The following is a 13,454-nucleotide window of genomic DNA, read 5'->3' as shown; positions in this document are numbered from 1 at the left end:
ACTGCCCAGGGTCCGAGTAGGTCTAGAGGCTTCCGCTCAGGCCAAGACCAGGCCGCCGGGAGGCCACCAGGGTCCGGAACCCCTTCCTGCGGGCTTGTTCCCAGGAAGAGGGGCTGGAGGAGCCCCCGGGCCACTGCGCCTTGTTTTATACTCGGACAGTACAGGCTTTTGTTCTCGTTCTTACGGTCACAGTGTTTTTTATACGAGTAAAACACTTGTTTTTATTACTCACTTCGGTTCCTCGAGTTTATTTCAACAGTCACCTGCCCAGGTCGTGCGAAAGCTCGCACTTCCCCTTCCGAGGTCTTTCCACTTGCCTCTGTCGCGTGCACCTTGGCAAGAAACAATTCCAGAAGCACCCGGGCAGTACAACTAACGGGTCTGAATCGTGTTCTTTAAATGTTAAAAAGGAAAATACGACTGTCTGAGGGTCGATGAAAGTGACTTCCCTTCCCAGCGGTCACCGGCTCTGCCCAGCCCCGGCGCGCCAGGCCGAGGGAACAAAGGCGGAAGCGAACACATTCCACCACGACCGCTCGCGGGCCAAACCGGCCCGCCAGGCCCGGAACGAGGCGGCTACGGGGCATTGACCCCTCCTCGTGACGTCACCACGTCGGGCGCGTGACAAACGCCTCTCTCGCACCGCAACAGGAACTAGGCTGGGCCTCGCGTCTGATCCCAAAAGCCTCGCGCGGGTTGGGGCGGTGCTCTCCCGGAGGGCGTCACAGCGGCCGGGCGGTGCGGTCCGGGTGCCGGGCGAGGGGCGGAGCTGGGAGATGGCGTCCGGAGCGGCTCGCTGGCTGGCACTGGCATCCTTGCGATCCGGGGCTTTCCGGAGCGGGCCGACCTTGAGGAAGGGTGGTGGTGATGTCTCCGCCGGAGGAGGTGGCGCAGGTCGGAGCCTGGTACCGTCGAGGTCAGTCATCGTTACTCGCAGCGGCGCCATTTTGCCCAAACCGGTGAAAGTGAGTGTCTGCCTGGAGGCGGGGCGAAGGGGCCGCGGCCAATCATTATGGGGAGTGTGCGCGGGTCGACGCTGACTGATAGGCGCAAAGGCCAATCATACGACCGCCTTAGACCGGAAGACGGATCAAGGACAAAGTTTAGCGATGATGCGCTGCTAATTTTGACAGGTGGGAGGAAATGGGTCAGATCCCGGTGTTGAGTTGGGCGCACCGAGACAGGGGGTGGGGGGCGAGAGCTGAGAAGGACTGCACCCTGCACTAGCTCGTCGTGGTGAGCTAGCAGGAAGCGTGGTGCCCTAGTTCTCCAGGCCACAAGACTCGGCTGTGTGTGTCCCGTGTAGACAAGTCACGTAACCACTCCGTTCTTGCCCACCTCGCAGTTGATGGGATGGAATAAAGAGTTGTGAAAAGGCTTTTAGATAAAGGGTATGTGGGACAGAACTTCTGTTTTTATAAGTTTTGACTTACTACTTAATTCTCGTGATTTGCTGTTCTTGAGAGGTGGGCAGGGAGTTATTACGATCAGTTTCCACGGATGAAGTCGGGCCAAAGCAGTGAAGCCCTGAGGCTCCAAAGCTAGCAGCGAGTTGGGTCCTGGAGTCCAGATTTCTGGCTGGTACAACCCCAGTCCCCAACCAGGTCCTGTTTTCCCCACCGCTGAATGCTGTCGTCTGACCCGAGTACTTTTTTTTTTTTCTTCTTCTTGTAAGTAAAATGGAAACAGACCCTTACATCAAACACGTTTGCTTTTTGACTCCAGGGCGGTGTGGGAGTTAGAAAACAGAAATTCTCCTACAGTTAGTATGGCCAGTGCTAGCTTGCACAGACAGGTGAGTTCAGGACTGTTTTGTGGCAAGAAGCAGGGTCCATATTGGGGAAGAGCTGCTTTATAAAAAGGCACAGCTGCAAAAAACCCTGAAACTCCGTAGGAAAGTAGGAGAGGATATTTTGAAATTCCACGGAAACTCCCCTAGTCTGTCTACACAGCTAGTCTTTTATGGTAAAGACATGCTTATTTTTCAAAACATGGTTGTTTGAGATTTAATGTGAAATTAAACTCGGGAATCTTTTAAAGAACTGTACAAAGTATCCTTCCACGGTACATGCACGACTCATTTTTTAGATGTCTAGAATGAATGCCTTGTACTTTTCTTTCTGGTAGCCACATTGATGGCCATAAAATAACCTTCTTTTTCTTTTTTCTTGTTCTGCATGTTTCCAAAATCAAGTAGCTGTGTATTATGGGTCTGGGGTTCACAGGAGTGTCCCTTAGGGGCCAGGCCTTCTGTGGTCCCACAGAGTGGGCTCTGGAGCTCACAGCCACCGCTCTGACCCTCTGCAGATGTCCTTCGGCCTTCTCCGTGTGTTCTCCATCGTGATCCCCTTTCTCTATGTGGGGACGCTCATTAGCAAGAACTTTGCTGCCCTACTTGAGGAGCACGACATTTTTGTTCCTGAGGATGATGACGACGATGACTAACAGGTAAATCTTCCTTTTCTCCTACGTAGACCAGGAACAGGAAGGGGGTGGGGCATCGGAACTCTGATGCAGTTTGTGCTGGTAGCAGTTTCTGGTTCCTTGAAGCAGAAGTGCAGACCTTTAATAAATTGACTTCGCTGTTTTTATTTTGCCTTTGCTCTATGTTGATGAGGAGATCTTACTGATTTAAAAATTCACTGGAATGGGATAGGGCACCTGGATGGCTCAGTCGGTTTAAGCATCTGCCTGACTCTGGTCATGATCTCAGGGTCCCAGGTTTGAGCCCTATATTGGGCTCCTCGCTCAGCAGGGAGTCTGCTTCTCCCTCTCCCTCTCCCCCCTGCTTGTGCACTCTCTCTCTCAAATAAGTAAAATCTTTAAAAAAGAAAATTAACTAGGATCTCCTCCAACTGGGTTGATCCCAGCCAGTCTTTGTCTTTTATATATCTTTGTTCTCTCAACCCACAAGTTTCTTAACAATTTAATGCCTTACACACACACCCCAAACAGCTTCATTCTCCGCATTGAAATTTAGAAACTGCAGGTCTTGACCGTGGTCAGCAAGGTTACCACACATTCTGCCTGTTCCATTCAGCTCTCTGGTGTTGGCTCCCGTGCTTGAATATGTGCAGCTTGGCTGCCCTTCCGTTGTAGCTAAGGACAGTTCTGGCTCCACAGTCTGACAGTCAAGCGTGCCGTGACCTGGTCACAGCAGTTATTCAGCCCTCGTCTCCCATATTCCCAACCACTCACCTCTCCCCAGTATTCACTGTTTCTTGAATCACCCACATGCTTTCCTGCTCCCAGAGGCTCACGCTTCCTTCCAGTTGGAAGGCTATTTCGCACTACTCTTTAAGATTTTTTTTTTTTTATTAATTTGAGAGAGAGAGACAGACAGACAGCACAAGCAGAAGGAGAGCAAACTCCCTGCTGAGCAGGGAGCCCGATGCAGGGCTCAGTCCCAGTACCTGAAGATCATGACCCGAGCCAAAGACAGATGCCTAATCACTGAGCCACCCAGGCGCCCCTATTTCTCACTATTCTTACTTCCAATTCTTCATTGTCGTTGATGAAGTCTTCCCTCATTCCTCCATTTGAAAGTGACTGCTGTGAGGCGCCTGGGTGGCTCAGTGGGTTAAAGCCTCTGCCTTCAGCTCAGGTCATGATCTCAGGGTCCTGGGATCAAGCCCCACATTAGGCTCTCCGCTCAGCAGGGAGCCTGCTTCCTCCTCTCTCTGCCTGCCTCTCTGCCTACGTGTGATCTCTATCTGCCAAATAAATAAATAAAATCTTAAAAAAAAAAAAGTCTTTTTCTTTTTTTTAAGTTGTTTTTTTTTTTTTAAAGATTTTTTATTTATTTTATTTGACAGATAGAGATCACAGAGAGGCAGGCAGAGATGCCGGATGCGGGGCTCGATCCCAGGACCCTGGGATCATGACCTGAGCTGAAGGCAGAGGCTTTAACCCACTGAGCCACCCAGGCACCCCCCAAAAAAAAGGTCTTTTAAAAAAAAAAAAAAAAAAAGGGAGGGACTGCTGTGCCCTCTGACTGACCAGTATGTCTTGTGACAGTATTACATGCTTAACCACACAGGCACACCCCCAAATTCTACTAGACTAAGAGTTTCTTGCTGGCAAGGAACACTTTTTTTTTTTTAAAAGGTGAGCTCTACACCCAGTGTAGGGCCTGAACTCACAATCCCAAGATCAAGAGTCACATGTTCCACCAACTGAGCCAGGCAAATGCCCTCAGAAGTTTGTTTTTTATACCTATGGGTCCCCAGTTCCTGGTCTCTGATGAATGTTCATTAAATGTGTGAGTGAAGAAACAAACTGTCTTGCTCCTGCCTTGTTTAGTAGAACCTCTCTGGAATGCTTTTTGGTGTGTGGCCAGAAGGCTGCTTTGTGCCCAGTTCACTGCTGTTTTGCTTTCTTACAGGACACGGAGGAAGTACAGAAAGGAGACAGCCCTGACTTAATCATGATACGGTGATGCTCACAGCCTCTCCTCCTGCCCTGTCCGAAGGGCGCAGGGAAAGCCCTCAGCCTCCCAACTCCAGTGAAGCCTCCTGCATCGTCTGTGACCGCAGCCCAGATCCCCAGGCCCTGGGACATTCCTACAAATGTGCTGTCCACTGAGCACCATCACCTTATGAATAAACATGCTAAACATCAGCTCGGTATGACTGAGTGGCGGCTGAACTGTCCCCGCATGAGTGACCCCTGCTGTAGTTTCCTGTCCCCGCAGTCCGTTCTCTGGCAGCTGGACGTTAACAGGCCTTTGATTTACAGCCCAAGATTTCCAGGCCCCTCACCCCGCCCCTGGATCCACAAAGGTCATTACAGGCAACTGGGACCTATTTTTCATTATGTACAAAAGCCCAACAGAAACTTTACCCTCAGTAAAGATGCACAGGATAACTAAAGCCTTGAGCTTTTTCGTGTTGAGGAACACTGGCGAGTTGTCACAGGCCAGGCATAAGCTGTGACCATTTACAACTCTTTGAGAAACACCGTTATTAAAATGAATCTTTCAACACTTGGGTTCCTTAGATGAGAAGACAGTAAAAGGGCTGGTGGTGCAGAAGAATCTGGGAACACAGGGTGACCGCCTGCCGAACCCCTCCCTCCAGCACTTAGACGGCCAGGGGAAGCAGCACGGAGAGCAGAGAGGAGTTCTTTGACGCGTGGTGCCATTTATTCTGTCACTGGAGCTATAACCCAGCTTGAAGAGCAGTAGAAATATTTCTGCTCCGTGTGCACTAAACAGTGTTCCTAGCCGAGTGCCCAATGGGGTAGGAAGTTCATTTTACTTTCAGGATTGCTGCTTGTTGCACGGAGACAGGCGAGGCCTCGTCAGAACCCAGGGGAGAACAGCCCGGCCTGGCAGCCTGACTTCTGTGCCTCCTAGTTTTGCTCTGATCTCTCTCCCGACAGCAAAAGCTGGCTCATTCTGGATAACCTGTGCCGTGAAACTAAGCAATCCTAAGGGCTGTAGAAACATGGCTAACTGGGGCACCCGGGTGGCTCATTGGTTAAGCATCCGACTCTTGATTTCCGCCCAGGCTGTGATCTCAGTCGTGAGACTGAGCCCCGAGTGGGACCCTGTGCTGGGCATCCCTCTCCCTCTGAGCCCCACCCCCACCCCCTTAACAAAGTCATCCAGCCTGATAGCCAGGAGGCTAGTTTCTGAGCAGATGGCCTCATCCTTCCTGTTTACTGACATGCGAGGCTCTGAGAAAAGAGAATCTAATTTGGAGGAAACACCACACTTCAGGAAAGGGAAAGAACAGGTGGTGTGTACACTGAGACCCCACTTGTTCAGGCAAAAAGGGAGACAGACTGCAGGAGAGGGACTCCCCACCGGCTCACCAGTGGAGTTCTATTAGGAAGTGACCATCACATACTGAGTTTATTTGCACTCTAAAATATTTAAATATCAACATGCACCTTTCCCCTGAGTGACTTCACGGGTCGTGGCCAACATAGAACTTGGACAGGAAATCCTTTGGCCTCGGCGCTTCTGTTTCGTGGAAGAACCGCATGACGTGTGTCCGCTGCTTCCACACGTTGATCGTTTCCTCCAGTTCCATCTTGCCCTGCACACGTGGGGGAGAGGAGTTTGGTCAGAGCGGCTGAGGGGAAGGAATGCGACGCTGCAGGCTGCGACTCTGTTCTCTGGCACAGACGTACTGCGTCACCTTGGGCAAGGAGCAGCCTCTGTCAGGACCAGTTTCCACATCTAGACAATGAGGTGGTCGGGCTCACTGACCTCTGCGGCCTTTCAAATTCTTTGTAGTGAACTGACTCCAGGAGGGGAGACTTCCAGGTCAACAGGCCCCTGCCCCGACTGCCTGAGTGGCTGAATTTGGCTTTCTGCTAAACACTCATCCTGTGGTACGTAGTGGTCCTTGCTAAAGTTCGCACTGATGACCGGAAAGAACACAATCAGGCCTGGGATTTGACCCCATTCACACAGGACTCCGCTAACCAGCCTGCCTCTTCCAGCAGCAGCCTGGTGGTGCACAGTAAGTCTGTGCCAGAGCAGAGCAGAACCGGGTTTCAGGAAGAGTTTCAAACCTTCCTCTTTATATGTCTTTTTCCAAAATACAAGCCCCAGAGCATCTGGGTGGCTTAGTCGGTTAAGCGGCTGCCTTTAGCTCAGGTCATGATCTCAGGGTCCTGGGATCAGGCCCTGTTTTGGGCTCCACACTCGGGAGTCTGCTTCTCCCTCTTCCTCGGCCCCTCTCCCTGACTCGTGCTCTGTCTCTCAAATAATAAGATCTTTTTTTTTTTTTAAAGAATTTATTTATTTATTTGACACAGAGAGATCACAAGTAGGCAGAGAGGCAGGTAGAGAGAGAGGGGGAAGCAGGCTCCCTGTCGAGCAGAGAGCCCGATGCGGGACTGGATCCCAGGACTCTGAGATTGTGACCCACTGAGCCACCCAGGCGCCCCCACAAATAATAAAATCTTTAAAAAATAATGGATAAAAATAAAAATGCAAGCCCCGGTGGTTTTCTTCTTGAACAATCTTCTATTTAATCAGGTGATAACCACCTCTAAGTTCACCTGTTTCTTTGAAACACTAAGCAAAAGCTACTGACCTAGCAGTTGCTTTTTAAACTTGGGAGACAAATCTGAGCAGCTCTGGATGAGCCAGCTGCTCTTAAGCCCGTCAGGGAAGGTCATTTACCTTAATGACCAGAAGATCCACCACCCTGGGGTCTGCGACGTGGGCATTCTTCATGAACATTTCTCGGACTTTATCCCGTCCTTGCTTCACAGTGATGTCGAGCTGGAACAATTGCACTAGAGAGGAAACACGGTTCAGGGAAGAAATTACACGGTGAAAACCTGTTTTACAAAAACAGTCAGTGAACACATCCAGGCTCCCCATTCATTTCATCAGCAGACATCACTAGCCTGACCCTAAGCGAGGTGCCTGAGGCTGTACAGGAGTGACACGTGCTCACAAGGAGCTTAGAGTTTACTTGCAGAGACCAGACCGCGCTGTCTGAGGCGGCGGTGGCGCACAGCAGAGCACAGGTCAAGATCCCAGCTCGGTCACAGCACCTGTGTGGTCCTGCAGACGTAAGCTTCTCCGTGCCTGAGCGTATTTGTTTCTGAGGGAGAGGAGGAGGGTCATAGCACAGAGAACTCCAGAGCTGTTGGGAGGATTCCATGAGATAAGATGCTGAGAACAGTGCCCCGCATGGAATAAGCTCTCAAGAAGGTGAGCTTTATTCTCAGAGAGAACAATCGGCAAAAGATGACGGGGCTGAAATTAACCAGCAGTGATGGGGTGTGGGTTTGAGCGGCACACGGCTCAGGGCGCGGGGAGCCTGCTGTGTGTGCAGGGGCGGCTTCAGTCTGGCCAGCAATTACTACCACATCAGGTTACTCGGGGGAAGGAGGGAACAGTCTTCGAAGTTAACTCCTACTCGTCTCTCAAATTCTGATCCAAGGGACAGCCATCCGTGAATGCAAACATGAAATCACGATACTTTGCAACCCCTGGCTAAGTCGATGCCTCGAAGAGTGGCACAGCCTTAGGGATTTGAGACTTCAGCTGAGGCACATTATGTCCTTTGAAAACTAGGTTTCGGCCATTTGTATTCTCACCCTCTGACAGTCAGCCTTCTGTGGCTTCGCCGACGACGAGGGCACGAACAGGGCCGTGTGTGGTGGGCAGGATTCGGGAGAGGGGGCACATTAAGCATAAATAAGGCTCAGAGGCTAGAACGAGCATGTGGTTGTGTGTTTATTTGGTGAGGACGCCTGGTGTTGTGGCCATTCCTGTGACATGTCCACTCTCGTCTACAGAATCAGAACCAGCTCTGAAACACCACGAGAGCTATGGAGTGACTGAGTGAATCGACAATCAAGTTTCAGTCTTTAACTATACTCAATTTAGAGCCAGCGACAGGAAAATAAAGCTTCTGCTGAGGTATTTATACCTTGCCTTGCTGATCCCGGCAGGGAATAAGCACCTGCAGAAACTGAACAGGAGAAACCGCAGCCAGCCTTACAGGGAAGTGTTAACAGAGGACAGGAAATCACTCACACTGGAAAGAACTCGGGATCCAGTGGCGTGCTGGAGCAGGCTCTCGGGGAGTCTCTCTTCCCAATATGCCTTCACTGACTTCACTTTGGTAGCTTAAAAATCAACCATGGCGGGAGTACCAGCTCCCAGAAAATTGGTAAATGCTATAAATCTGCGTTCCCACCAGTGTGTATCATAGTAGGAATTTTATTTTTTATTTTAGAAAGAGAGTAGAGGGAGGGGCAGAGGACGAGGGGGAAGCAGACTCCCGGCTGAGCAGGAAGCCCAGTACAGCTTGACTCCAGGAGGCCTGATCCCAAAACCTGGAGATCATACCTAAGCGACCGGAGCCGAAGCCAGGTGCCAGGTGCCTCTCATAGAATTTTAGAGAAGAGCAAAGAGAGGGACAGTAAGACAAAGAGATACAAAGACAAATGCAAACTAACAGGGCTCCCGGGATTCAGAATCCTCCCATTTGGGGGGAGTGAGGCCTATGGCACTGTGGGTACTTGCCTGAAGTCATACGATTGGTCCCCGGCAAATGTGGGCCTGGAATCCAGGTTGTTTATTTTTATTTTACAATCTGGTGTTTTTTAAAGGAAATGAGTATGAGGACTCTTCCCCTGCTATCAGTGTTCACCCTTCCTGCATTTTTATATTAGATCTCTGCCCAACCCTGGGAGCTTAAAAATCAAGGTCCCTCTATCCCGGGGGAGCTGGTGCCCATCTGCTCCCGCTCCTCGTCATCTCCTGAACTGCACACCAGGACGTTGGGTGTGTAAGTCTTCTTCCTTAGGAAGATGTTCACAAGCACAAATGCAGTTTGGCTTACAGTGTCAGCTCACAGGTCCCTGGATGCCCATCCTTCACGGCTTAACCACCCTTGTCTCTGGAGACAAACTGTATAGCTTTGTCCTGATCGCCCTCCTCCCACCCCAACCCTTTGACCACGCCCCTCCACCGGCGAGAAAGGCTGTGGGAAGGCAGACAGCAACAACCGAAGCGATGACCTGCCCGATCATCTTTGGTTTAACAACACCGGGCTTGCTGCTTAAACCAGCAACGATCCTGCCCACCAGCACAAATGGCCATGTCTGGAGGCACTCTGGGCTGTCTCACTAGGGAAAGAGTGCTACTGGCATCTAGTGGGTAGAGGACAGGGATGATGTTAAAAATCCTATGCCCCACGATTATCCAGTGCAAGTGTGCTGAGAGGCCCTGGATAAATTAATTCCAACTGCTCTCCCTCAACTCAGCTTCTTGGCTTCTTCTTTGAATTCTGAATACTGAAATTGCAGTTTTGAAAAAATCTGAGAGGACTAAGGAAGGTATCAAATCAAAATCAAAAGGAAGGTATCAAAGTGCCCCTCTTGGATGAAGATGCCTTTTCCACAGCCTCTGCGTGTTTTTCCAAAATTACTGTCAAGGTTTTCCTGAGTCAGGAAGGCTCTGACATATCAAGAGGGAGGACACGGATATCCTCAGCTGTCTGCTCTGCTCACTCTGGAAGCGTTCATACCAGGTACTGCGAGATCCTGAGATGGGAAGGCGGGCGGTGTGCTGGAGAGCACGGGGTCAGGGGTCAGGGGTCAAACCAGCTGGGTAAGGTCTCCCCACCATTATGAACTATGACCTTGACTTGAGTACAACCCCTTCAGCCTGCTTCCTCAGCTAAAAAATAGGAAAGAAAAGAACCTCAGACCTAATTTCTTTATGGGACCATGGCAAAAATCGGTGACAATATCTTGTAAACAGCGAAGCTACTATAAATGTTAGTTGTTAAACATTTCAGCACTTGCTTCTATTTTACATCTTAAAATACATCTATTCTAAGTCTTAATGGCCTGGATATATGCCTGTCTTCCTGACTAGACCAGAAGAGGAGGGCTGTTTTATTCACTTTTGTATCTCTGGGCATCCAGTAGCGCCCCTATTGTACAAGAGATCCCAGTGAAATGGAAATTAAATAGTTTCTACAGAAAACCTCCTGTTTTGTAACCAGCGAGCCTCAGTTAATACTTCTGCAGTAGAGGGGTCTGAAGGAAGGTAGTTCTGCCTCTGTGCTCCCATGCAAGGGCACCACCAGCCAAGCAAAGGGCCGCTCACGCGTGCAGCGTAACTGGGTCCTGAGAGATTCAGGGAAAACTCAGCAGGAGCAAAGAGCCAGTGTAAAAGCTGGATAGCCAGGGTCTGCAGTCTGGCTCGTCTCCTCACTAATTGTGTGATGGTTAGACACACTTAGGTGCCTCCATTTTCTTATCTGTAAGACAAGGAACAATTAGAACCCACCCTCAAATAGGGCAATGTGAAGCATTTAGCACAGTGCTAGGCCATATGTATGCAAGTCAGTAAATGTTAGTTATTAGAAATACTATTACTTATTCCAATTCTTGGTTTGGTTCCTCAGCTGGAGTCCCAACCATGGATAGCCTAACACCAGTGTAGACACACGCCTGAGCAACTGGCCACCTACGGACCACCAGCTACAGACCACCAATCCTCCCCATAAGGGGGGCACCACCCCTGTGCCCCTCCCCACTTGCCCCCCGCCCCTTTTCAGGACCCTTCGGACTCTGGAATAATCTTCTCAAACTGCATTTGAGGGGAATTCCTGAGAGAGGATAGTTTAAAGACTTCGGACGCTGACTGTGGACAACTGGGTCTGTCCTCAACTCAGCCATCGATTGTTTTTCTTTTTTTTAAAGCCATCACAAACGATTCTTCCTGCATCTGGGTCTTGTTCCCACCTCTTACTTCTCTCTGCAACAAGAAAGGGTTCTAGGGCGCCTGGGTGGCTCAGTGGGTTAAGCCGCTGCCTTCGGCTCAGGTCATGATCTCAGAGTCCAGGGATCGAGTCCCGCATCGGGCTCTCTGCTCAGCAGGGAGCCTGCTTCCTCCTCTCTCTCTCTCTGCCTGCCTCTCCGACTACTTGTAATTTCTCTCTGTCAAATAAAAAAAAATAAAATCTTTAAAAAAAAAAAAGAAAGAAAGAAAGAAAGGGTTCTAGGCACTCACAGGATTCTGCTAGGCAAACACTGTGTTTTCAAACATCTGCAACTGAATACACCCTCCTCCCCCGGCCCAAACACACACGTGCAGACACTGGCTGCTCTCACTTCCCTGTACCTATTATTCACCTGCCCCCTGAAAGCATCTACATCTGCGGTCTCCAAACCAGCAGTTCACTTAAGTTTCTCTCTCCCTTGTGTCCTGGGGTGTTAAGTTCTGGTCATCAGCAACCTCTCAGAAAGTCAGGTTCAGGACAGGGACACTGTGGAGCAGACAGTTCTCACACACCAAAAAACTGGATTTTGCACAAATGCTCCTGCTGTAAGTAACAGTAATAATAATAATCGTAATAATAAAAACAACAGTAGCGGCCAACATTCAGTGAGTACCTAAGTGCCAGGGCTTCCTCTCAGCACTTTAAATATATTAGCTTTTTAATAAGGGCTACTCTCTGAAGAAGGAATCACCATGATGCTCCTTTTACAGATGAGGAAACTGAGGCACAGCAAGATGAAATAATTTGCTCAAGGTCCCACAGTAAGAGGCAAAGTCTGGGGACAAGTCTGTGTAACTACCACACTCTATTGCTTCTCACACAGGCATAGGGAAGGGACAGCGCAGAGGGGAGCTCACTTACGAACACCTTCCCTCTTAGACCAGCAGTGACGGTCCACACTAAAACACACTCCATCAATCTACAAAACAACAAAATATCGACAGCCCCTGACGTTCCTACCGTCCTTGACAGTTTACTTCCCCGAGAAGCAGTGCCGAGGGGGAACGCCGAGATAAGAAAACAGAATCTCTGCATCCGGGGACCTCGTATTTCAATCCTTCCAGTGACTGGTTCTGGGGCATCTACGTGAAGGCAGGGGACAGCGAGGCAGTAGCGGGCAGGTCATGCGAGGGGAGGGAACGGAGCTCCTAAGAAATGCTAGAGGCAGGCAGAGCTAGGGAGCAAGCTCGGGAAGCTGTGGGAGAAGGCCACCTCACTTGGACTGGAAAAGGCACCACTGACTTAACTGGATGACCTTGGGAAAGTCACTTCCCTTCTCTGGTGGTCTGTTTTTCCGTGGGGGGTGGGCGTGGGGTGTGTGGGCGACAGATGACCACTCAAGCCCTACACCCACCTTCGGCTCACAGAACCTAATGGGCACCTGTAAATACAGTCAGCTACTCTACGGCTGGCTCTGGGCCTCGGGGGCATCACTTCGCCTCTAGGTGCCTCACATGCCTCACCTACAAAACGAGCCTGTCACCCACAGTCCCTGCCACGGATTCGGTAAGAATTACGGGGACCAAAGGGCCAACGCGCCCAGAGCGCCTAGAAGCGCGGTCCGGACGCAGGTCACGGTTGTTTTTGAGTCCGGCGCCGCCGCCGGGTCGGGTCCACCAATGCTTGGGTGACCCTCCTCCCCTGAAGCACCCGGAGTCGCCTGTGCCCAGGTCGGTGACCTCAGCTCGTCCCGGGAGAAATGGGAGGCCAGGACGGCTGCGACCTTGGGCGGCTGCATCCGGAGCCCCGCTTGCGCCGCGGCCTCTCACCAGTGTTCGGCACCTCTCGGTACCAGGCGCGGTACAACTCGCGCACCCTCCGCTTGGCTTCGTTCATGTCCCGACTGAAAATGGGCTTGACTGAAGTGGGCACCGTAGCAGCAGCCCGCCGGAGGCCGCTCGCCGCCATCTTGCTAAAGAAACCACCTTCTGTGGGGGCGGCCGAAGGAAGAAAGTCTTTTGTCATTGGCTAAAACTGAAGGCCACGCCCCCAAGCGCCATGGGTAGGCGGGAGGATAGCTGTGGGACTCTCTGACTGGCTGGGAGGACGCTGGGGGATGCGCATGCCCAGACCCGGAAACCCCAGCTCAGCTGTTGGCGGTCCTAACGATGGCCCAACCTCGCCGCCAGGAGACGCTCGAGCGCCAGGCTGGCCGCGGAGCCGCAGCCTTGGCGTCGC

General features: G+C 51.1%; 2 protein-coding genes across 3 annotated transcripts; one reads left to right on the top strand and one right to left on the bottom strand.

Moving 5' to 3' along the window:
• The first annotated feature begins 654 nt into the window (after window positions 1-654).
• On the top strand, window positions 655-4,626 carry SMDT1 (single-pass membrane protein with aspartate rich tail 1). Its single transcript, XM_032346090.1, has 3 exons — window positions 655-965; window positions 2,308-2,448; window positions 4,385-4,626. The coding sequence occupies exons 1-2, from the start codon at window positions 777-779 to the stop codon at window positions 2,443-2,445; spliced, it is 327 nt and encodes a 108-aa protein (XP_032201981.1). The 5' UTR covers window positions 655-776; the 3' UTR covers window positions 2,446-2,448; window positions 4,385-4,626.
• A 1,204-nt stretch (window positions 4,627-5,830) lies between these two features.
• Window positions 5,831-13,231, bottom strand: NDUFA6 (NADH:ubiquinone oxidoreductase subunit A6). Of its 2 annotated transcripts, none has more exons than XM_032346088.1 (3): window positions 13,046-13,231; window positions 7,142-7,257; window positions 5,831-6,044 (listed from the first exon to the last, which is right to left on the bottom strand). In XM_032346088.1, the coding sequence occupies exons 1-3, from the start codon at window positions 13,182-13,184 to the stop codon at window positions 5,913-5,915; spliced, it is 387 nt and encodes a 128-aa protein (XP_032201979.1). In that variant the 5' UTR covers window positions 13,185-13,231; the 3' UTR covers window positions 5,831-5,912. The 2 variants fall into 2 exon arrangements, with proteins under 2 accessions (XP_032201979.1, XP_032201980.1); XM_032346089.1 differs by having other exon boundaries at window positions 6,040-6,146.
• Window positions 13,232-13,454: the final 223 nt, after the last annotated feature.

Source organism: Mustela erminea, chromosome 6 (assembly GCF_009829155.1).
Source record: "Mustela erminea isolate mMusErm1 chromosome 6, mMusErm1.Pri, whole genome shotgun sequence".
NCBI lineage: Eukaryota > Metazoa > Chordata > Mammalia > Carnivora > Mustelidae > Mustela > Mustela erminea.
Note: the sequence above shows the minus strand (reverse complement) of the source record. Positions and strands in the feature narration are given on the sequence as shown.

Bases quoted from the DNA above. Each gene is read 5' to 3' on its own strand.
- SMDT1 (XM_032346090.1), top strand. From the start codon at position 777: ATGGCGTCCGGAGCGGCTCGCTGGCTGGCACTGGCATCCTTGCGATCC. The intron at 966-2,307 runs GTGAGTGTCTGC...GACCCTCTGCAG, and splicing joins TTTTGCCCAAACCGGTGAAA to ATGTCCTTCGGCCTTCTCCG.
- NDUFA6 (XM_032346088.1), bottom strand. From the start codon at position 13,184: ATGGCGGCGAGCGGCCTCCGGCGGGCTGCTGCTACGGTGCCCACTTCA. The intron at 7,258-13,045 runs GTGAGAGGCCGC...TTTCCTCTCTAG, and splicing joins CCGAGAGGTGCCGAACACTG to TGCAATTGTTCCAGCTCGAC. The intron at 6,045-7,141 runs GTAAATGACCTT...CCACGTGTGCAG, and splicing joins TGGATCTTCTGGTCATTAAG to GGCAAGATGGAACTGGAGGA.